This window comes from Ictalurus furcatus, chromosome 1 (genome assembly GCF_023375685.1).
Source record: "Ictalurus furcatus strain D&B chromosome 1, Billie_1.0, whole genome shotgun sequence".
Lineage (NCBI taxonomy): Eukaryota > Metazoa > Chordata > Actinopteri > Siluriformes > Ictaluridae > Ictalurus > Ictalurus furcatus.
Genome location: NC_071255.1, coordinates 2,978,185 through 2,997,804, shown reverse-complemented (window position 1 = coordinate 2,997,804; position 19,620 = coordinate 2,978,185). Strand labels below are relative to the sequence as shown.

Sequence of the window (19,620 nt, the reverse complement as noted above, 5' to 3'; positions counted from 1 at the left end):
CGCAGACGCTATGAAGATCCTCTAACGATAGAGCTGAGGTTAAAAGGATATTACTACGTTCTGTGTAGTCTGTCTGAAATCAGCATGATCTACGCTCGTGAGGAAAACATCTCTGTATATACACAAACATTCTTCAAAGTGAGTGGGAGGTAATAAGGGTATTTAAGTTTTTTAATTTTTTTTACATCCATTAGCAATTACATTTCACTGTCGCCATTACCGTATTTGCAGCTGGCTAACGAGTTTTCGTAACCTATGGCTTTTAGACAAGTGTCATAGCAGCGCTCTCACGCTGACTTTTTAATCAAAATCTTCCACTATAACGCTCCTCGGTTGTTTTGGGTACATAATGTGCTCGAAGACTGCCAATCATAGAGTCACGACAGCAAAATTGGGCTGAAAATCATTGGCGAAATGATTTCATCCTAATACCAAGTACACGCCTTGGTGACCTTATCGGAATTCTAAATAATGCAAATAATGCAAATAAATGCTATTTAATAGTGTTTGCATAGGCTGAAATAAGCTGTCCAGGATAAGGATTTATCCACTTGCCCCTTTTCCCCTATTTTTAAAGACGATAAATGAAAAACAATCAGTGCATTGGTTAAAAAGCGTTCCAAAAGTTACGTGAATATTTACACTAGGAAATCGTAACGTGTTCAAGGCATATAGTGTATTTTAGCATGCTTTTAATTCGCCTTTTAATAACCTATATATATGTACGTTTGTTCATTCGATGTGCTTTCCTGTAACAACAATGTGCTCGAAGTTTGAAGGATAAGCTGACCAAACATTGATCCGTTATACTTTAAGTTTAATCTTAATTGTATACATTAAAAAAAAAAAATCCCACATTCCCTTCGACTCTGTACTGTGGGTATGCTCGTCTTTGGTTTTCTCCAGGACTAAAATGAACGAGTTTAAAGGCGTTAGTGTATGAATCACACAGGCAAGCACAGACAGTGTGAAAATGGGGCTTGTGTGCAATAGGCATAGCATTAGGTACCAGTTGCTGCTGACAAGACACAAAAGTTTGAAAACCAGGGGCCACACCAAATCCCAGCTGGTCTATGAAGGGCGGCTCGTCCTGGCTGTGGATCTGGACTTTGATGCCTGCTTCGTACGATGTTTCATCTGTGGAGGAACAGCATGGCAGGATGTTAGAGAAGACAAAGAAATAGTCATATTTCAAAATATATCTTTATTCACATATAATTCGAGTGAAATCTGATCTGGAACTTTCATATCATATGGAGTGTGTGACATTAGATATGAGGTTACAATCCAATATCTATCAACAGCTTGAGAAGGATGAATCTACAGTCTGGGCTAGAAAGAAATCAGCCACAGCCTTGCTTCTTGCTTCTTCATACCATTAACAGCAAATATGATATCTGATGTAGAGACCAACAAACGAAACCTGTTTATCTTCTGCTAGGACACGGACACCAAGCTGAATCTGATCTTTCCATTCCAAGTATGAAATTGAATTCAGAGAATGAGGTGAGGATAAAGGAAACAGTGAGACACACTGTATTAGAAAAACATAGTAATCAGTTTCTTTCACTGAAAAAAAAATTGATGAATAAAGCTTTTTTTTTTTTGGGGGGGGGGGGGGGGGTTATTATTCCATCAGGAAATGAAAAGCACCTGGCTAACATTAGATTTAGGAAGGTGAGAGCATTCGAGAGTCTCTAAGCTATCCATCAAAACTTGTCACAGATCAGTTGGCTTTGCATTATTTTTGTTTCTACAGCGCATAACTTTTTCTTTCCCAAGTGCACCATTAGCCCAATGAAAAGCAAACACTGAGAAATGCAATAAACGGTCCTTCATGAATGATTAATGTGTGGTAATCATTACGGCCCCGAGCACATTAATCAAAAAGGAGTACAACAGACATTAGCAGGGAATTTGGATGGGGTTACGCCGGCATCTTGCTCATCTAATTGCTTAAATTGCTACCTTGAAACCTTCTGTTTTGATGCCAATAAAATGATATGTTACTCTTTGGTTGAAAGGTGGACAGCCAAGGTTTTTAATTTTTTTTTTTTTAAATTATGGTTATTTTTTTAGCACTTAAGGATATAAAGATTTGAAATGGCACCCCCACATTAGCAACGGATTCTAAATGGACCGGCGATTATAAGAATAACGTCTTAAATTTTCATCAAATCTCAATGCTTTACTACATAGATCTCAAATATTGAATCCTTTTTTATTTTTTAATAGCTCCAGTTTAAATTGTGCATTTAATTCTTGACTAATTACCTTAACATTAATGCACTTTATAGCACAGCGTTATTGAATTTTCGATTCGGATCGTCTGGGGTTTTTTTAAATGGTGAAGTTTTCTGTAAGAAGACATTGATTTAACATTTAAGGAAGGAGTCTCCAGTGTCAGTGCTATAGGATAGTTGCTGAGAGAGAGAGAGAGAGAGACCGCTGTGGGAATGACTATGTGTAGCTGCTGTAATGTGTGTGTGTGTATATTATATATATATATAATTAGTATGAATCCTAAATCTACAGTAATGAAAACTTATTGACTGTTACAATGCGCTAACACTGGAGACTCCTTTCACACATGTTGAACAAACATCTCCTTCCAGAAAACATCACCATATCGACAGTTAAACACGTCTCCAAATCCTTTCATTGAAGTTGTTACTATAGAAATGACGTATTAGAGCAAGTGCAAATCGGATTCACTGCAAAGGACTGGTTATCATACACAAAGCGGAACCGACGGTAAAATGGCCGCCGTTTGTCGTGTAGTTGTTTAGGGGATTGATATTTACCCGTGTCTCCCCACACTGGCAGGTATTCATCTTGCTGTATATCCAGCATTATCTCCAATCCATTCCCTGTGCCGCCTTTTAACGTTGTCAGCAAGGGGTTGCCATCCAGGCCCGAGTTGAAGGTGTAACACTTGCCATATCTCGTATAAATCTGCAATAAAACAATAGAGGGGGAATATGTTAAGAAACGTAAACATTTAAAAAAAAAAAATTATTATTGTCATATCCAGGTCAATGGACTAGAATAAATATAAAGAAGGTTGTGAAGATATATTGTGCATTTCAAAAATGAACACAGTACAATCGTATTACTATGAAATCAAATAAGAACTAGATCAATAACGGAGATTTTTTAAAATTATTTTTGCATAAATCCGCCTACTTTCACTCATTTTAAAGTGGTAAAAAATTATCCTTACATTATTATATTGAAAAACTAAACTGAATCCAGCAGGCTGAGACAGCCGAGTTGAGTGTCATGGCTTCCTGATCAAATGGACTCACTAATGAACAGCGCTCTGCCTTTACCTTTCCCAAGACCCATCCGAGCTTTAACAACCGTTTCTGAGCAGTTTGAAGAATTGTGTTTTATTCTTTTTTACCTCTGCTTTGTTCCTGTGCATCACAATAAAAACAGCACTGATAAAAGATAAGACGAGGATTTGTCAGGTTGTCATTTATTAGGAAATAATGGCTTTTTGAAAATGAAAAAAACTCCCCCCACAAACCCCAATAATAAATAGACAGCAGACTTGTTCTAGTCTAAATATATATAACGGTTTAAATGCTGGAAGGGATTGGAACACTGTTACAGAATGCAAATGAAATAATAAAAAAATGGTGTCCTAGAGGTATGGTTGAGATTGTGATCTCATTTGTGCTAGAAGAATGGAGAGACGTTTAATTATTCATGTCTTTTCCACTCTCTCTTCACTGAGAGACTGGCACTAGTGCAAAAAGCAATAATTTTTTTGGGTGGGGGGGTGGAGGAGTCTATTAGAACCTTGTAAGAACAATGTAATTTCATTTGATGTTTAAAAAAAAAAGTTTACACCGCTGCACTGTCGGATTCTGTATTCTGATTGGTCAGAAAGTGTCGATTCACTTTCCAGAACATCTACAATACTAATGCTTTATTAGAGTTTTGGAAGGAGACGTTTATCTAGCATTTACGGAAGGAGTCTCCAGTGTCAGAGGTGAAGTTGGAAATTTTCTGACATCTTTTTCCTGACGCTTCCGTTTATAGCTGCTGTAATGTAAGTGATAACAGGAACTAACTTGGGGGGGGGGGGGGGGGGTTGTGCTGTTATTGGAAAATCAACTTCACGGTGTTAGCAGTGAGTCTGCATCATCCCACCACCCTGTCGTTGATTATTTTCCTATAAGTGCACAACACAGTATTTTATTCCTTACGTAGATGATTTCATATGGATTCCAAATACATAAGAAACATTACGTATACGAAGAGTTAATTAGAACTTTTCTAAAAACACTTGGTATTTTCAGATGATTGCGGTACGATACGAGGAAGTATGAGATACTTATGGAATAATATACATACTGTAGTAAAGTTTTTATACGTGCAGCTTTCTCCCCTGAACCTGCACACCAAAAGCATGTCCTCTAACTGGTGGCTCAGTCTGCCAATCATCTCGGTGGTGTTGAGGTGGAAGCGGGGTGGCGGGACATAGTCGGAGAAGTCCAGCAGACGCATCAGCCTCTCTCTGTGCCGGCTGTGCTTCAGCATCGCCATGCTCTGCCTGTTCACCGAGTGGTTCGCGTGCATAATGTCTATCCAGTAGCCGCTGTGGTAAAGGTCTGCCTTGGTGAGGCTGGACACACGAAAGAGGTTCTGGTTGCACAGCGTGACGGCGGGAAACGTCATGTTGTTCGCCCACACCATGTAGATCTTCGTGACGGCGGGGAAGGACAGAAGGTAGAGCAAGCGGTTGCAGGACCAGATGAACAGAAGCGCCAAGCAGACGCAGATCGCCACGAGCCAGAAAAAGCGCCGAGGTTTGGATTTGTCTGCCGCAAACACGTACCTCAACCCGTGGACCTTGGTTCTGAACACGAACGCCAAAGTGATCTTCGCCATGCTGGACATTCTTTCAAAACCCGCCTTCGGCGCTTTCGACCCGTTGTTTACGGGTTCTCGAGTCGTTGTGAGCGTCACCATCGTTTCACAGGCTCATAAGTCCCAGAACGTGTCAGGCTTTGGGACTCGAATACAAACCATCAAATCAACAAACCAGCGTACGCAAACTCGACAAGTGGCACTGCACTAATAAACACCAAGACTTCATTAAGCTTTAATTAAAACGCTCCATTTAAAAATAAAAGGAAAAAAAACAGTGCATACGTTACCAAGCGTAGAAATTCCTACAACCCTCCTAAAACAGATGTCAAACAACCCATTAGATTGTGTATCTCTAACAACCCCAGATGTTCCAGATGCCATCTTTGCTTCAGATCTCTACATTTCTTCCTTTAAATCTGACATTCCTCATTTCGCTTCCCTCTCCACCTGCTTGCTCTCGCAGTGTCTGGCTGCACATTCCCGTTGCTTTCCTTTTGTGAGATGGAGCCCAACCCCTCGCTCCCTCCCAGATTTCTCTATCGATGGACTTGCAGAAGGGGTACCGATCATCATTTTTCAGCTTGTGTTTTCCCTGACACCAAGATAATCATAAATTGCCCTAAAATGGCATCTAGTTAAAAGTGAAAGGAATTACACCTAGTATCAAGACTTCATGGAAAATTCTACCTTGAAACACATCAAATATGGCTATATTGAAATATTTGTGGTTATGTTTAGTGATTCTGGTGCCAATTCGTTGCTTGGTGCGGTGTTACTCGCGTGAGACGTTGGGGTTTGGTGCAGTGCTGAGCTCACATTGTTATTGCTAGCACAGTTCAGGTGAAAAACTCACCATTCTGCGATGTTTAAAGTCATCGTACTGAATAATGCAAATGCTTCTTAAAAAAAAAAATATATATATATATATATATATATATATACACATACATACACACACACACACACATATATATATATATAGACACACACACTCTGCAATTATTATATTGACTAGATATTAAAACTGTGCAGTTCTAATTCGAAAGTGTTTTCATGAAAACAAATTCACGTCACATCGTGTCTGCTTTTTTGTTTCTCAAAATTTTATATCCGCTTCTATCATCTTGTAAAGTCCATATCATAATAAACCTGTTTTATTACATCATTCGGAAACCAAGTTTGCAATAAACAAGGACTGTACAACGGTTGTTAATTCCAGATATCACAGGCGGAAAGCGTGCTGCCTCGATGCGGATTGTTTGTTACGCTCCGATTGATTCCTATTAAAGCCAAATATAAGCGTATGATGTCAGACGCAATAGAGACGAATTAAAGTTTGAGATATGAATGCCAGGGCCTGGCATGGTTGGAATTACATCCTTAATTCAGTCAGCTCTGTTACCACAGGGTAAAGGCACTGTAATAGACTTTTTTTTTGCTTCATGAAAAATTGACCTGCACCAGCTTAGCGCTGAAAAACTATTTCGGTCATCAGTCCCAGTCAGAAATTCTGTGTAACTGGTTTCTGTGTAACTGATCGTTCTATCACACACACACACACACACACACACACACTTCTTCCAGAAAAGCACAATGTATGGGGGTGAAAAATGGTAAATTCTGGTTTCTCATTAATTTCCACACACACACACTCACACACACACACACACACACACACACACACACACACACAGTCCCTCCACCAATAAGTCAAATCTGCTGGAGTCATCTATTTAAAAAAATCCCCACCTGTTATACCACATGCTGCTGAGTTCTCAATTCCGACTGGTAAGAAGGTGTTGATTAATGTTCTATAACAGCGTGTTATTTAACAGTGCGAACCCTACGATGATCGATATTGATATGGAGAAGCTTTCCGTGTCTAGACGTTTACTTCACATTTATGGAAGGAGTCTCCAGAGTCAGCGCTATGTAACAGTAAAAATCTGCATTAACTCAGAGAGAATAACAAGAGACGAATGAAGGAATGACTGTTTAGAGCTGCTATAACATACTGTAAGAGAACAGGAACCCCGAAAGGAACTTAAAAATCTACACCATCTTACCAATCAGAGTGTAGTATTCAAAACAGCGCTGTGGTATGAAACAGCGTAGTATATCGTAATAGTAAAAGGTAGTCAGATTTTCCTCTCCATTCCATAATGCCAAGCGAGCAAAAACAAGTGCTGCTGGCATTGCTGCAGGCAGAAAGGATTTGTGGCAGTGTCTGGCAAAAAAATCCAAAATCTGGTGTTTCTCAGCTGACCCTCTGGGACACCCAGGATCGAAATATAAAGCAACGACATGGTGTCCAGTCTGCAAACAGCCAACTTCACCAGTCTGTTATTGTGCACGGAACATTCCAGAAGCTAATCTTCAGCTCTATGTTCTACAGTAATTTTCACACCCACTCATGTGCCACTTCTCTACAATCATTCCACATTTCCAAAGAAAAGGAAATATCTTAAATATTTAAGATTCAAGATTCTGCACGGTTTGTTGGCCACTGTTCAAACAGAAGCGAATTCGTTACATCGTGACATATGTAATGCCTTTGTACAAAAAGTCAGATATTCCTCGAGATGACTGGTTTTGATCTAACACAAATCATCAGGTTTTACACAAACTTGTGTAAAGAGTCCATGCCAGCTCTAGTCTAAACTTTCATTAACTCCTTCTTGTTCCATTCGGCCGGAGGAAAGGAAATCAGACATTTTCAATGAGCATAAACAAAAACGAATTGTTTTATCTCTGCAAGTCTGTTATAAGATGTCAGCTCTGTTGGGTTTCTGTGTGTAGAGTATCACGACGTGTTTAGCTGCTGGTGAGCAGGGCAATGGGAAATGGGAGGGATGTGAGCCCCCTGCTGGGCAAACAATACACACCTCTCCACAATGACATTGCACAGAGATCGATCAAGAAAAAGAAAGAAGCAAACTAATGATGAACGAGTGCAAAAGAGCTGGACGAGATCAGGAAACAAGCAACTGATGGAGCAGGGGGCAGAGACAGGACTCAAACAGAAAACAACACAAACACGAGCAAATGGTGCTTCACCATGAGCGCCTCAATGCAAAGGGGAAATCTGTGACAAATCTCCGAAACTGGAGACTCCTTCCATAAACGTTAAACAAATATCTCCTCGCAGACCTACAACGTGTAGCTAGAACTACCATCCGAGCTGCAGTTACATAAAAACACCTTCTGGCCAATCGGAATCGGGAATTCATCAGCGCTTCACACCAGCATCATGACGTATTCAGATTAGCGCTGTAGATTTAACATATTTTCTATCTCCCGGTAATGAAAGCAAACTCTGAGCAGAAAAAAACCCCAAAAAAACCTCTGAGGTTGTGAAATGATGTAGAACAATTCTATCAGACTGCGATCGTTTGACATTATGAACGTCGTCAGCTTTTTTCCAATTGATATTATCGCAGGAACAAATAGCAAAGTCACAAATCCAATGTCATGACTGAATTCGCAAAATAAAAGCTTCACAACACAAGACTCGTTCAAACCGTAATCAAACCATGTTTATAAAACATTATCCTGATGTAATTTCAAAACTCTTAACGTCATAAAGCCAAAAGGTCCCCAGTCTTATATCTAATTAAATACTGCCCGGACCAATCATGAAGCCGCATATAAATGATATTATTACTGCAATTTGGCCAAAGGCACAGAGTGAGGGCTTGACCATTAGCCTTATCCACACAGCTACTTATCAGTGAGCCGGTCTTCCTGTCCACACGATTGGGAGAACAGCTGTTAATTCTGACTACCGGTCGGTCTGTAATTGATTATTATCTCTTGCAGGATTACAGTCAAAATGGTGCTTGGTTAGTATTTAAAAAAGCAAAAACAAACAAACAAAAACCTGCATACTTAACAGCTTTAGCACAAAAAAAACCCCTGCTTTAATATTTCATTTTAGAAATGGAGCCTTGTGTAATGATTACTGATTTATTACGAGTCCTTAATGCGGTTTAAATTAAAGATGGACTGCAGTAGTGTGCCCGAACTGCATTAAGTAAGCAATAAAACACGAGCTTTTATTCATTCATTCATTCATTCTTTAGATACAGTTGACCTGTACATTGACGACCTAAACTAAACAAGCAACCATCGGTTTTGCTCACGATGCAGTCTATTTCACACAGAGTGGTGTTCTAATAATACTATAACACTCAGAAACCTGAATAGTATCTCGGCGACAAAAGTAAACAAACACTAAACACGTCGTCACTCTTTCCATCAGCCTTTAAATGCACAAGTATTAGCGAGTGGCGCTAGCATCTGTTCATACATACTATACCTGCGTAAGTGTTCAACCCCTTTTTTTCGTGTTGCGAAAATCAAAAAGATGCGATTGCACATGTACTGTATTCACGAACGCTGGAGTGAAAAGAATACGGCACAACTGCGACTCATCAGCCACGTCATCAGTTAGGGAGACATCCAAGAAGTAACGCGACATGATGCTACCACCACCATGCTTCACCGCTGGGCTATTCTGCATAGATCTGCCGGCATAGTCCGTTTCAGTTCCTGGGTGATGTAACTACAAAAATGTGGGAAAAGTTAAAAGGGGGTGAAGACTCGTGCAAGGTTGCGTAATGTTTAGCTGGAAAAAATATATATATAAATAAAGCATTTTAATAAAGGCTAGTATAGCATTTTGCTAGCTTTGCAATATATTATGGTAAATGGTCTGCACTTATACAGTGCTTTTTAAAAATTTAAAAAAAATTTTTTTTTAAAAAAACTAGCGGTTCTCCAAAGCACTTTACACTGTGTCTCATTCACCCATTTACACACACGCACACACTAATGGTAGCATGCAAGGCGCTAGCTTGCCATCGGGAGCATCTTGGGTTTCAGTGTCTTGCCCAAGGACACGTTGGCATGTGGAGTCACGTGGGCCGGGAATTGAACCTCCAACTCTACGATTATTGGACAACACGTGTCTACACACACACACACACCCCTTCATAGGGTGTCACATTTGGAGCCAATCGTTCTTGACTTTTTCTTCATCTTGGTAATAGTGCCCTCTGGTGGTCGACTTTATGTAAACGCAGAGGAAAACATGAGCATTCTCTTTTTAATTTTTTTTTTTTTGCTAATAAATGGAAGAATCACTGTAGGCCTACTGGCACAATGCATCTATCAGGCCGTCGGTGTCTAGAAATCTACCAGCTGTTTTTTCCCCCCTTTCTTTCCTTTTACTTTAGATTAATGAGAGATCTTTAAGACAGATGTTTAATCTGAGCTATGCCTTCATGTGAAACGACTGCTAGTTTTGGGAAGCCTGTGCCAATCCCCCATGACGCTGTCTCTACCGAGAGAACATTCCAGCTGTATCAGTGAACAACAGCTGCCTCTTCTCCCCCTGCCGTGCTTTCCCCGAGCGAGAGTGCAGGAGCCGAGCGAAACCTATCGGAGGAAAACAGAACGTTTCTGTGGCTCAGCGAGGTGGCACGTCGCCTGCAGACACACTCTGTCGGAGACAGGCCTTAGACTCGACGCTTTAAACCCGCCCCCTGCTTCAGACAATCTGGATCTCAATGATGGATGTTGTGTTTGAAAAACAACGAGCAGACATCTCAATTAGAGTCGTTAAGAGAGAAGTTAATTAGCGCAGAACATCTTTAAAAGCAGGTGCCAGAGAACGAAGTCTCCGAGCTTGGTTATGTCTCGCAGGGAATCGCAACTCAAAATAAGACATCACGACAAACGCGATGCGTGACCGTATGTGAGAAATGGTTATTGATCTAATCACGCTTTCGTCCAATCAGTCCGACGGCCCACAGCTGAGCTCGGACGTTCACCGTCTCCTTTCCTTTTACCAATACATTAAGCTTCTTCGCTTCATTAAAGAACAGACTTTGCTCGAGGTTTATCAAATAATCAAGAAGACATGGAGTCACTAATTATTACCAATAACATCATCTTTAATCCTTTTATACCCCAGCAATTTACCAACACTAGCAATTAGCGTAATACTTTTTTATCTGTTTATCGTTACAAAGCAAGTTAGTTCCCGTCATCACGTACATTATAGCGGCAATAAACAGTCGTACTCTCTTGAGGTTACTTCGATAAAAACAAACTCGGTTTATCCTGTTACAGAGAAACAGGAAAGCGTAAACAACTCTTATAACTTCGTCAGCGCGGACTGTTACTATACGCAGACTGCTTCCATGGTAACATTATTTTAAAATGTTTACGTGGAGCGTCTAGGCATGGTTACCATAGAAACGACATATTAAAATGAGTGCTGTGATATTAACCTTAATTAATATAAAATTCAATTTGGACCATTATTCTGAAGGACACATTTGCATGGAGCCTCTGTAAGCCCTTGATATGATATAACAGGAAGTCAATTAATTAATTAATTAATTAAAAGTTTTTCAAAACATAACAGCTTTTGCACACAAAAAGAGATGCATCTCGACTCTTGTCGACCTACATACATTATATTCTACCATTAAACTTTTATACGTATAATAAAGGAACTCCTTTTAAAAAGATTCATATGGAAAGACATACAGGTCCATCTAAAAAAAAATATTTGAATATCATGGAAAAGTCCATTTCTTCCCCGTTATTTAATTAAAAAAGTGGAACGGTCAGCAAAAAATTCAGCAAACCAGTTACTAGTAGTTTTGGCGCTGTGGGCAGGTGCAGAGTCCTGCTGGAAAAGGAAATCAGCATCTCCATAAAGATCGTCAGCAGATGGAAGTATGAAGTTCTCTAAAATCTCCTGGTAGACGCTGCATCGACTCTCGACTTGAGAAAACACACTGGACCAACACCAGCAGATGACATGGCAACCCAAATCATCACCGACTGTGGAAACTTCACACTGGACTTCAAGCAGCTTGGATTCTGTTCCTCTCCACTCGTCCTCCAGACTCTGGAACCTTGATTTCCAAATGAAATGCTTTGTTTACTTTCATCTTCTTCATGATTGTGGTTGTGTGTACTGCAACAGACCGAGAGATTAAAGCCTCAGGAAACCTTTGCAGATGTTTTGAGTTAATTATCTGATTGGAGTCTTCTCAGGTCGACATTTCTGTATTATAAATTCTTTATTCCAATATTTTGAGATGCTGGATTTTTGATCTCCGTGAGCTGTAAGCCGTAATCATCAAGATTAAAACAACAAAAATAAAAAGCCTTGAAATATTTCACTTTGTGTGTAATGAATCTAGAATCAATGAAAGTTCCACTTTTTGAATTAAATAATGGAAAAAAACAAACTTTTCAATGATACTCAAATTTTTTGAGATGCACCTGTATTGCTTGTTTTTTTGTTTTTTTTTGCTACGAAAGCTCAGTTTACACAGAAGACTTGGTGCAATGCTGGAGAAACATTTCCCGCTTACTGGCCAGGGCCAGATATAGATCAGTACGAGCATGCTGCTGACAAAAGTAATGCTAGACACAAGGTCACTCTGATCCAAACCGTCAATCACGTGTTATTCAAGCAAACTTTTGTAAAAAAAAAAAAAAAAAAAATGGTGTTAAGTATGAAACGCCAAAATCTGTAACAAATACAACAAATTCTGCTTCCAAGGACATGTTAAAGATGGAAAACAAGCTTTATCCAGGTTTCGGGCTTTATCTGACAAAAAACTCATTCAATTAGACTTAGACTTTTATTTATTTATTTATTTCCACTGTATTTAGCATCATACTTTGAATCTGTTATAACTAATGAGCTTCGGTTAGTGAATTCGTTTTGTCGTCAATTTCACAAAGCTCAAGAGGAGACAGATTAAAGATGGATGGATTGATGTTTTGGAGCAAAATCAAATTAACAGTCTAACACAGGGTGCAATCATGAATTCTAGAGAGGCTTTTAGACGAGTGTGAAACACATTACCCTCATTTTAATTAAAAACGGTGCAGGCAATTAAGAGCGATTATGGATTCATTTAGGGGGGGTGGGGACATGTCGGACGCCGCTCTCTCAAGTCCAGTATCTCGAGGTGTGAAGTGCGTCTATCAGATAAAGTCAAACACTCAGTGTGGTTAATCCCCAAGTCTCACATCAATAAATTGCAGGCAGATAAAGGTGCAGATTTGGTCTCTGAAGTAATCCCTTAACTTGATCTCAGCCCAATCACGATACACTGTGGCTGAGATTCAGTTTTAAGGTTGAGGCAGAGATCAGGGGGTTAAATCACATCACGAAATTAATCAAATAGTGGCAAATAAAGCAAAACTTCAGAACTGTGTGCTGAGTACTCAGATGTCACAGCGGTCTCTTGTAGAAAGTTAATTAACTATAGAAAGATCATTTCACTCCTCACACACTGCTGTGTCCAAGGACTGAAGAAATACCTCTTTGAGAAACCGATCTAGATTAAAAAGAGACATAATAACAACGATGCATCACAGTAGCAATGAGTGTACAAAGAAAAGGGGAATAATGTTCACCTTTGTCCAAACTGTTCTGACATTATCTTTTTTTTTTTCCAATCAGGAAATGACACTGCATTTCGTCATATAATGTATGCAATTATAAACATTATTTTGAGTAGAACGGCGAATTATTTAGTTTTTGTGTAGATTTCCTGATGGAAAGACATATTTAACACCCTATTTTTGAATACTCTATTAATACACCACTAATATTCTTTACAATAACAAAGATAAAACATACAACATGTAATATAAAGATTAACAACTAAGTAAACTACAAACATTACACAGCAAATGTTTGACCTCATCACATTACTATAATAGTGCTGGTTAAAGTAGTAAATGACCTAAAGGTGGCCTCAGTGCAGCTTTGCATGTTATAGATGACAATATACCACAGAATACAATGTTCAAAATATTCTTAGTCTATCTAGAAACTAGATAGATTAGAGAACTGTGTTGTATTTAAGGGAATGAATCTTTTATTATTTTACTGGCTCAGGTCTTTGTTGACTAACCACAATCGGTTTGTAAATTAAAATGCATACAAAAGTACATTTCGCTGTCTTCAAGCACCACTGCTCCAACAATAAACTCCATGTATGCTACTTATGGATAGCTCTTTACAACAACTACAATTGTGATAAAACATACAACATATAATATCTAGATCTACAACCATTAAACAAGCTACAAACGTTACAGTTTATGGTTATAATGGATGAAAGGCCTGGGAAAACTGGAAGGTTTTAAGATCAGCTTTAAGGATGGCTGAGCTCATACCTGCATAGCAAATCATATACCTTAGATATTTTAGTCAGTGTCTCATCACTGTATTGAAATAGCGCTGGTTAAAGTAGTAAATGACCTACTACTGACTTAAGACCAGGATTGTGTATGCTTGTTTATATTACTTGATCTCATTGGAGATTTTGTAACGTTAGATCACAATATTCTTCTAGACAGCTTAGAAAAAGTTTGTTGAAGTTAAGGGAACAGTATTTTTTTTTTCCCTGGCTCGGGTCTTATCTGACTGACCAGCATCAGCCTGGTAACTTTAGTGATGACTTCACTATGTTCCACAAGGTTCTGTTTGTTCTCTTATCACAACGTTTAAACCATTCTAGCATAAAAATGTCCATAATAGTCTGTTCTCTCTTAAGCTGTAGGTGATGCTCTGATTCTTCTCATCCTCTGGACCTGCCTGATTCGTCCCAATTCTCTACTTCCGCTTGGAGCTGCTGCACTCATGACTCACCTTCTCCTCCTGCAGATGTTTCCACATGGAAAGATTTGTACTTCTCAAAAACGTGATGCCCGTTGCTGAACAAGTTGATGCCCATGGCTCACCCTTGCTTCAGTGGATAATTTGGAAATTTGTAGACTTGTGCCTAAGAAGAACTGCTGTTATCATAAAGGCTCTGCTGTACTCTTAATCACACACATATACTGTAATAATTTATAATTCCACTATGCACTGTCACCGAGAAGAAGAAGTTTCCTCTCAAGTCCGCTCTCAAGGTTTCTTCCTGCCATTGTCATCTCACGCTCTACATTCAGATTTCTCTAAAACTCTTACTGTAAAAGTAACAGTAACCCAAGCTCAGGATTGAACCAGGGACCTTGGGGCTATGAGTCATGGTGCCCACATGCGTGCGCATGCATGCATGCATATATATATATATATATATATATATATATATATATATATATATATATATATATATACACACACACACACACACACACACACACATATACACGCAGGGCAGGGAAAGACAATATGACAAATGATACACTGCATCATAGGCTGAATAATGTGACTAATCAGTGTAGGCTAATAATTCTAACAATACTCGTGACTGTCAAATGATTCATAACTCGAATAGCTCTTTATCCCATACCAGCTCTTCCGACCGTGGAAGTCTGGCCAAAGGAAGTTGCCAGTCTCCTCTTTTGAATTGCTAAAAATTTTCATTAGCTGTTACATTTTCTTCAGCGCAAACTTGGATTGTTTCACAGTTACTTAAAAAACCCCAGTGTCCTGCCCAGTCCCATGATTTGGTTGCCTTGAAATCTAATTAACTTGACTAAAAAGTGGTAGCTAACATAATAACATACGAAGAGATGTTAATAGTGAGAGATAAATGATGTATGAAGTCATTGCAACAGAATATCCTGAAATAATGAGAACTTGAAGTAACGATACTTTGAAATAAATACTTGCATATCTTGAAAGAAGTTTAGTTGAAATAACATACTGTATTGAAATGCTGAGTCAATACACTGACATGGCACTTAACGTGAAACTTGATTCAAAGCCTCATGCTGAAGCCCGATTGTGCTAAATGCCACATGTAGCACCCTGTGGTAAAGCTTTCACCATGTATTTCATCGGGTGAGTGTTATTACTTACTTTATAATGCATTCCATTGTGTGGTGTCAATATTCCCTTTCGTATTATTGACTATTATTTACTGTAATGGCGAAAGCCAATATCCACTCTCTGACTCGCTATTGAACGCTTCCTATAATGTGTACATGCTTTCATGCCAAGAATGCAATTACCCTGGGGTGAGGTCTAGAGTGCTCAAAAGACAAATGCATTTCCTTCTAATTAAAAGGAGCACAACATTAACGTAAAGAGATACTTAGATGGTGCTGTCAGAAGCCAAACACATCTGGAAATGAAATAAAAGCACTATGATGAGCATCACCTGCAGACGTCTCTTCTGACTGTCCCCCTAAAACGGCGGTTTCGTTTAATGGTCAGGAAACATTTGCACGTGATGCACACGGATTCATACATTTTTAATTTCTCCTTGCTTTCGGAGCAGAATCAGAGGCTCGGATTCCTGATACTCAGCTGTAACCCAACGCCTGGCCACTGCAAGGGCATGACAGACTTGACTACCCATGTAAAAAGATGCACTTTGTCGAATATTTATGAAGGAATATTTAGTAAGTAGGATGTGATGTACAATCTAACGGTTAATCCAAGGTGGACTGTGGTTTATAAAGTGCAAATTGGGAAAAAATCTTTAAAAAAAAAAAGGTACAGTAAATACCTCATAGGAATATATTAGCAGACCAATACACTACTTTTTCTGCAATGACAGTGATGGCCTCATCCCATTCAACCCGCCAGAACTCAACCTTGTTAAAACTATGTGTCAGGAATTATATTATGAAATGATGCACTAGCAGTGGTTGCGTTTGGGTATGAAAGTACAAAGGTATGAAAAAGTTTAATACACCATTGATCTAACTAGGGCGGCTGTGGCTCAGGTGGTAGAGCAGGTTGTCCACTAATCCACTAATCGTAGGGTTGGCAGTTCGATTCCTGGCCCACATGACTCCACATGCCGAAATGTCCTTGGGCAAGACACTGAACCCCAAGTTGCTCCCGATGGCAAGTTAGGGCCGTGCATGGCAGCTCTGCTACCACTGGTGCGTGAGTGTGTGTGTGTGTATGAATGAATGAGCCACAGCGTAAAGCGCTTTGGATAAAAGCACTATATGAGTGCGCCATTTAACTGGACAGCAGTGAATTAGCCCCCCTTTCCCCCCCCAGTAAGAAAACAAAGACGCAAGGGTTTGGTGTGATGCTAACTTAATAATGAGCAGCTCCACCATTTTCTCCATTAAAGACATTACCAGGTCAGGGTAACACTGGTTAAAATTAGGCTACTGCTATGTTTATAATTTTGGGAAATCGAACTAAGAAAATTAGAATATAAACAAAAGTAACCCCATGAGTGGAAGTCGAGACCATTATACGGAGACAGCAACTTGTCCTCCAGGTTTCTCAAACCATCACTCCTATATATATATATATATATATATATATATATATATATATATATATATATATATATATGAAGATTGTATAGGTTATATTTAAAATAGCTATTGTATTATCTTTGTAGTTGTGTACGTATGACAAAATACAGTTTGTAGAGTAGTTTCTCTAGCTAGCTGGAAGGAGCTTTGCAAGTATTCTAACATACCTTCAGGAGCTTTTGCAGACCACGACTGTAAAATACCGCCAATTGTGAACGCAGTGAAAGAACCGGAAACGCAAGAGCAGTACTAAGAAGTGCACAATGAGGCAATTGTGAACTAGAGTAATGTAGCTGAGGTTGAGGAACTCTCAGAACCAGAAATTCACCAACATGCTGATAATTCCAGAATGATAAATACGGTATAAACCACAGGGAGTTGTGAATCTTCTTATATTCCATGTTAAAAAAAGGTTAATAATAATAGTAATGGCAACATCAACATCTGAAAGTTTACCTGAGATCAGTGACAAGAGCAAGAGCTAGACTTCCACAAAGAGTGACAAAATCCCCACTTTCATTACTCAAATCGCTGGTGCATTTTATTGAATTGAAAACTTTCTACCACACACAGTGCTGGAGGTGAGAGAACTTTCCTCTGAGGAAGGACGGTCAATCACTTTTACATGCAATACGAGACATTTATGATCAGAATTTATTGTTACCGTGGTAAAAAGATATTGGGGTCAATGCTGGCTTTATATAGCTTTGACTCTCGGAAGGTTTTTGTGTTTAAGGTACTTGCATTCGCCTGTGCACATTTCTGCTGGACTTTTTTTTTTTTTTTCTTTTCCTCTCTCGGTGAGAGTCTTGAACGAGTCGTAATTACTTGCTGAGGATTAACGCTTGTAGACTTGGAGTATTCTGATTTAAGGTCTTATTATAGACTAATATTTGGAAAGTTAATGGAACGGTCACGTTGAAAAGTAACAATTACCGTTGCACTTACGGCATCATGACCGTCATTGGTTAAAAAAACAAAAAAAACAATGTTAAAACGTCTTAAATATAGTCAAACTTATTGAGTATTTCAAAGATGATCAGCTTGTTCTTATTTCAAGCATTTAGATGGTGTCCAAGCTTTCACTTACTGTAGTGAAGTTCTCTGGTCCACAGTCCTTGCCCCGGTACTTGCAGTCCAGGAGCATCTCTTCGATGCTGTGGCTTGTCCTCTGCACAAACTCCAGCATGTTAAACGTCTTACTCGGAAAAAACTTGCTGTCATCCACCGGTTGTCCCAGGGCGGCCAAGAAGTCATCAAAGTCGCTCTGTTCCACACCGAGAAGCCCTGCCATCCAGAAAAGATCATTCCGCTGCATCTTGGAGCGCCGGAAACTGTTGTAGTTGCAAAGGGTGATGGCTGGGAAGAACATGAGTGGGCTGTCCATCTCATCCAAGATGGTGACATGAGGATACCGGTAATACTCCATCACCGCTCCGGCTACCTGGTAGAGGAAGATGGAGAGCGAGCTGACGAAGGCAGATGCCCAGAGCAAGCGACGGATGGTGACTCCTCCGGGCAGGAAGATGTGGCTGAGCCCATGAAGGGTGCAGTTGGCTCCGAAAACTGTGATGTCTGACGGCCGAGGCGACTCATCTTCTTCAGGAGTGCCCATGGTTTCAACCGGAGAAGCAGGACGGATCCAACGATCCTAACAGAAGGCTCTTGCTGATGCGGCTTGTCGCAGGGAATGAACAAGGGTTGTCAGGAACACTAGATGCCCACCCTTGTACATTTTTGAAGGGCATGTGCAGGGCCGGGGTTGAGTTTCTTCAGGGACCACACATGGTCCCCTAGTGGATCGAATGGAGGATAAGCGCACAGTCCAATTGGAAATCAGATCCAAAATCAATACGCGCTCTAAATAAATCTAATGCCAGTTTTGAAGCATGAACATCAATTATAATTCATTTCCACATGATTCCTTTTTTATAGGGTTCATTTAATGGATTTAATGGAATGAACTGAGAAAAAAGGTTTGCTCAGCAGCGAGTTTATAGTCTTCCCAAAGCTTTCCGTTTCAGACTGAGACTGTAGACCATTATGCACTGTACACCCATACTAGCATGACATTTATTATCATCTCAGCCAGTTTCCAGAATGGATCTCACTGCTTTGTGGAAGACAACTGCTATTGTGCAGAGACTTGTCTATAAAATGCTCAACAAAAGCTTCACAGTTGGCTGGGGAATGAAGAACAAAAGGAAGAATAGTAGAATCGTAGCGGTGCATTATTGAAAAATGGATCTCATACAATTCATTCTGAAACGTTTGGCATGTTGGCATTTGCCTAAATGATAGACCTGTCTGAAGATCTTAGGATGGAGTGATTCAGCACTAAATGAAAACCAAAACATGGAGCACATCATGACAGAACGCAAGGATTAGGGTGCGGACTTGCACGGAAATCGTTTCAAGCCCTGGGGTCAGAAATACTGCTTGTGCAAGGTCAAC

General features: G+C 39.6%; 1 protein-coding gene across 1 annotated transcript in view; it reads right to left on the bottom strand.

The window, feature by feature from the left end:
- Window positions 1-19,034, bottom strand: part of asic1c (acid-sensing (proton-gated) ion channel 1c) — a 32,002-nt gene extending 12,968 nt beyond the window's left edge. The window contains exons 1-3 of the mRNA XM_053613396.1: window positions 18,257-19,034; window positions 2,805-2,955; window positions 1,010-1,137 (exon numbers count right to left, since the gene is read on the bottom strand). Coding sequence (XP_053469371.1) covers window positions 1,010-1,137; window positions 2,805-2,955; window positions 18,257-18,781 — 804 coding nt within the window. The 5' untranslated portion in view covers window positions 18,782-19,034. The remainder of the gene's footprint in view (window positions 1-1,009; window positions 1,138-2,804; window positions 2,956-18,256) is intronic.
- Between the last annotated feature and the right edge of the window lie 586 nt (window positions 19,035-19,620).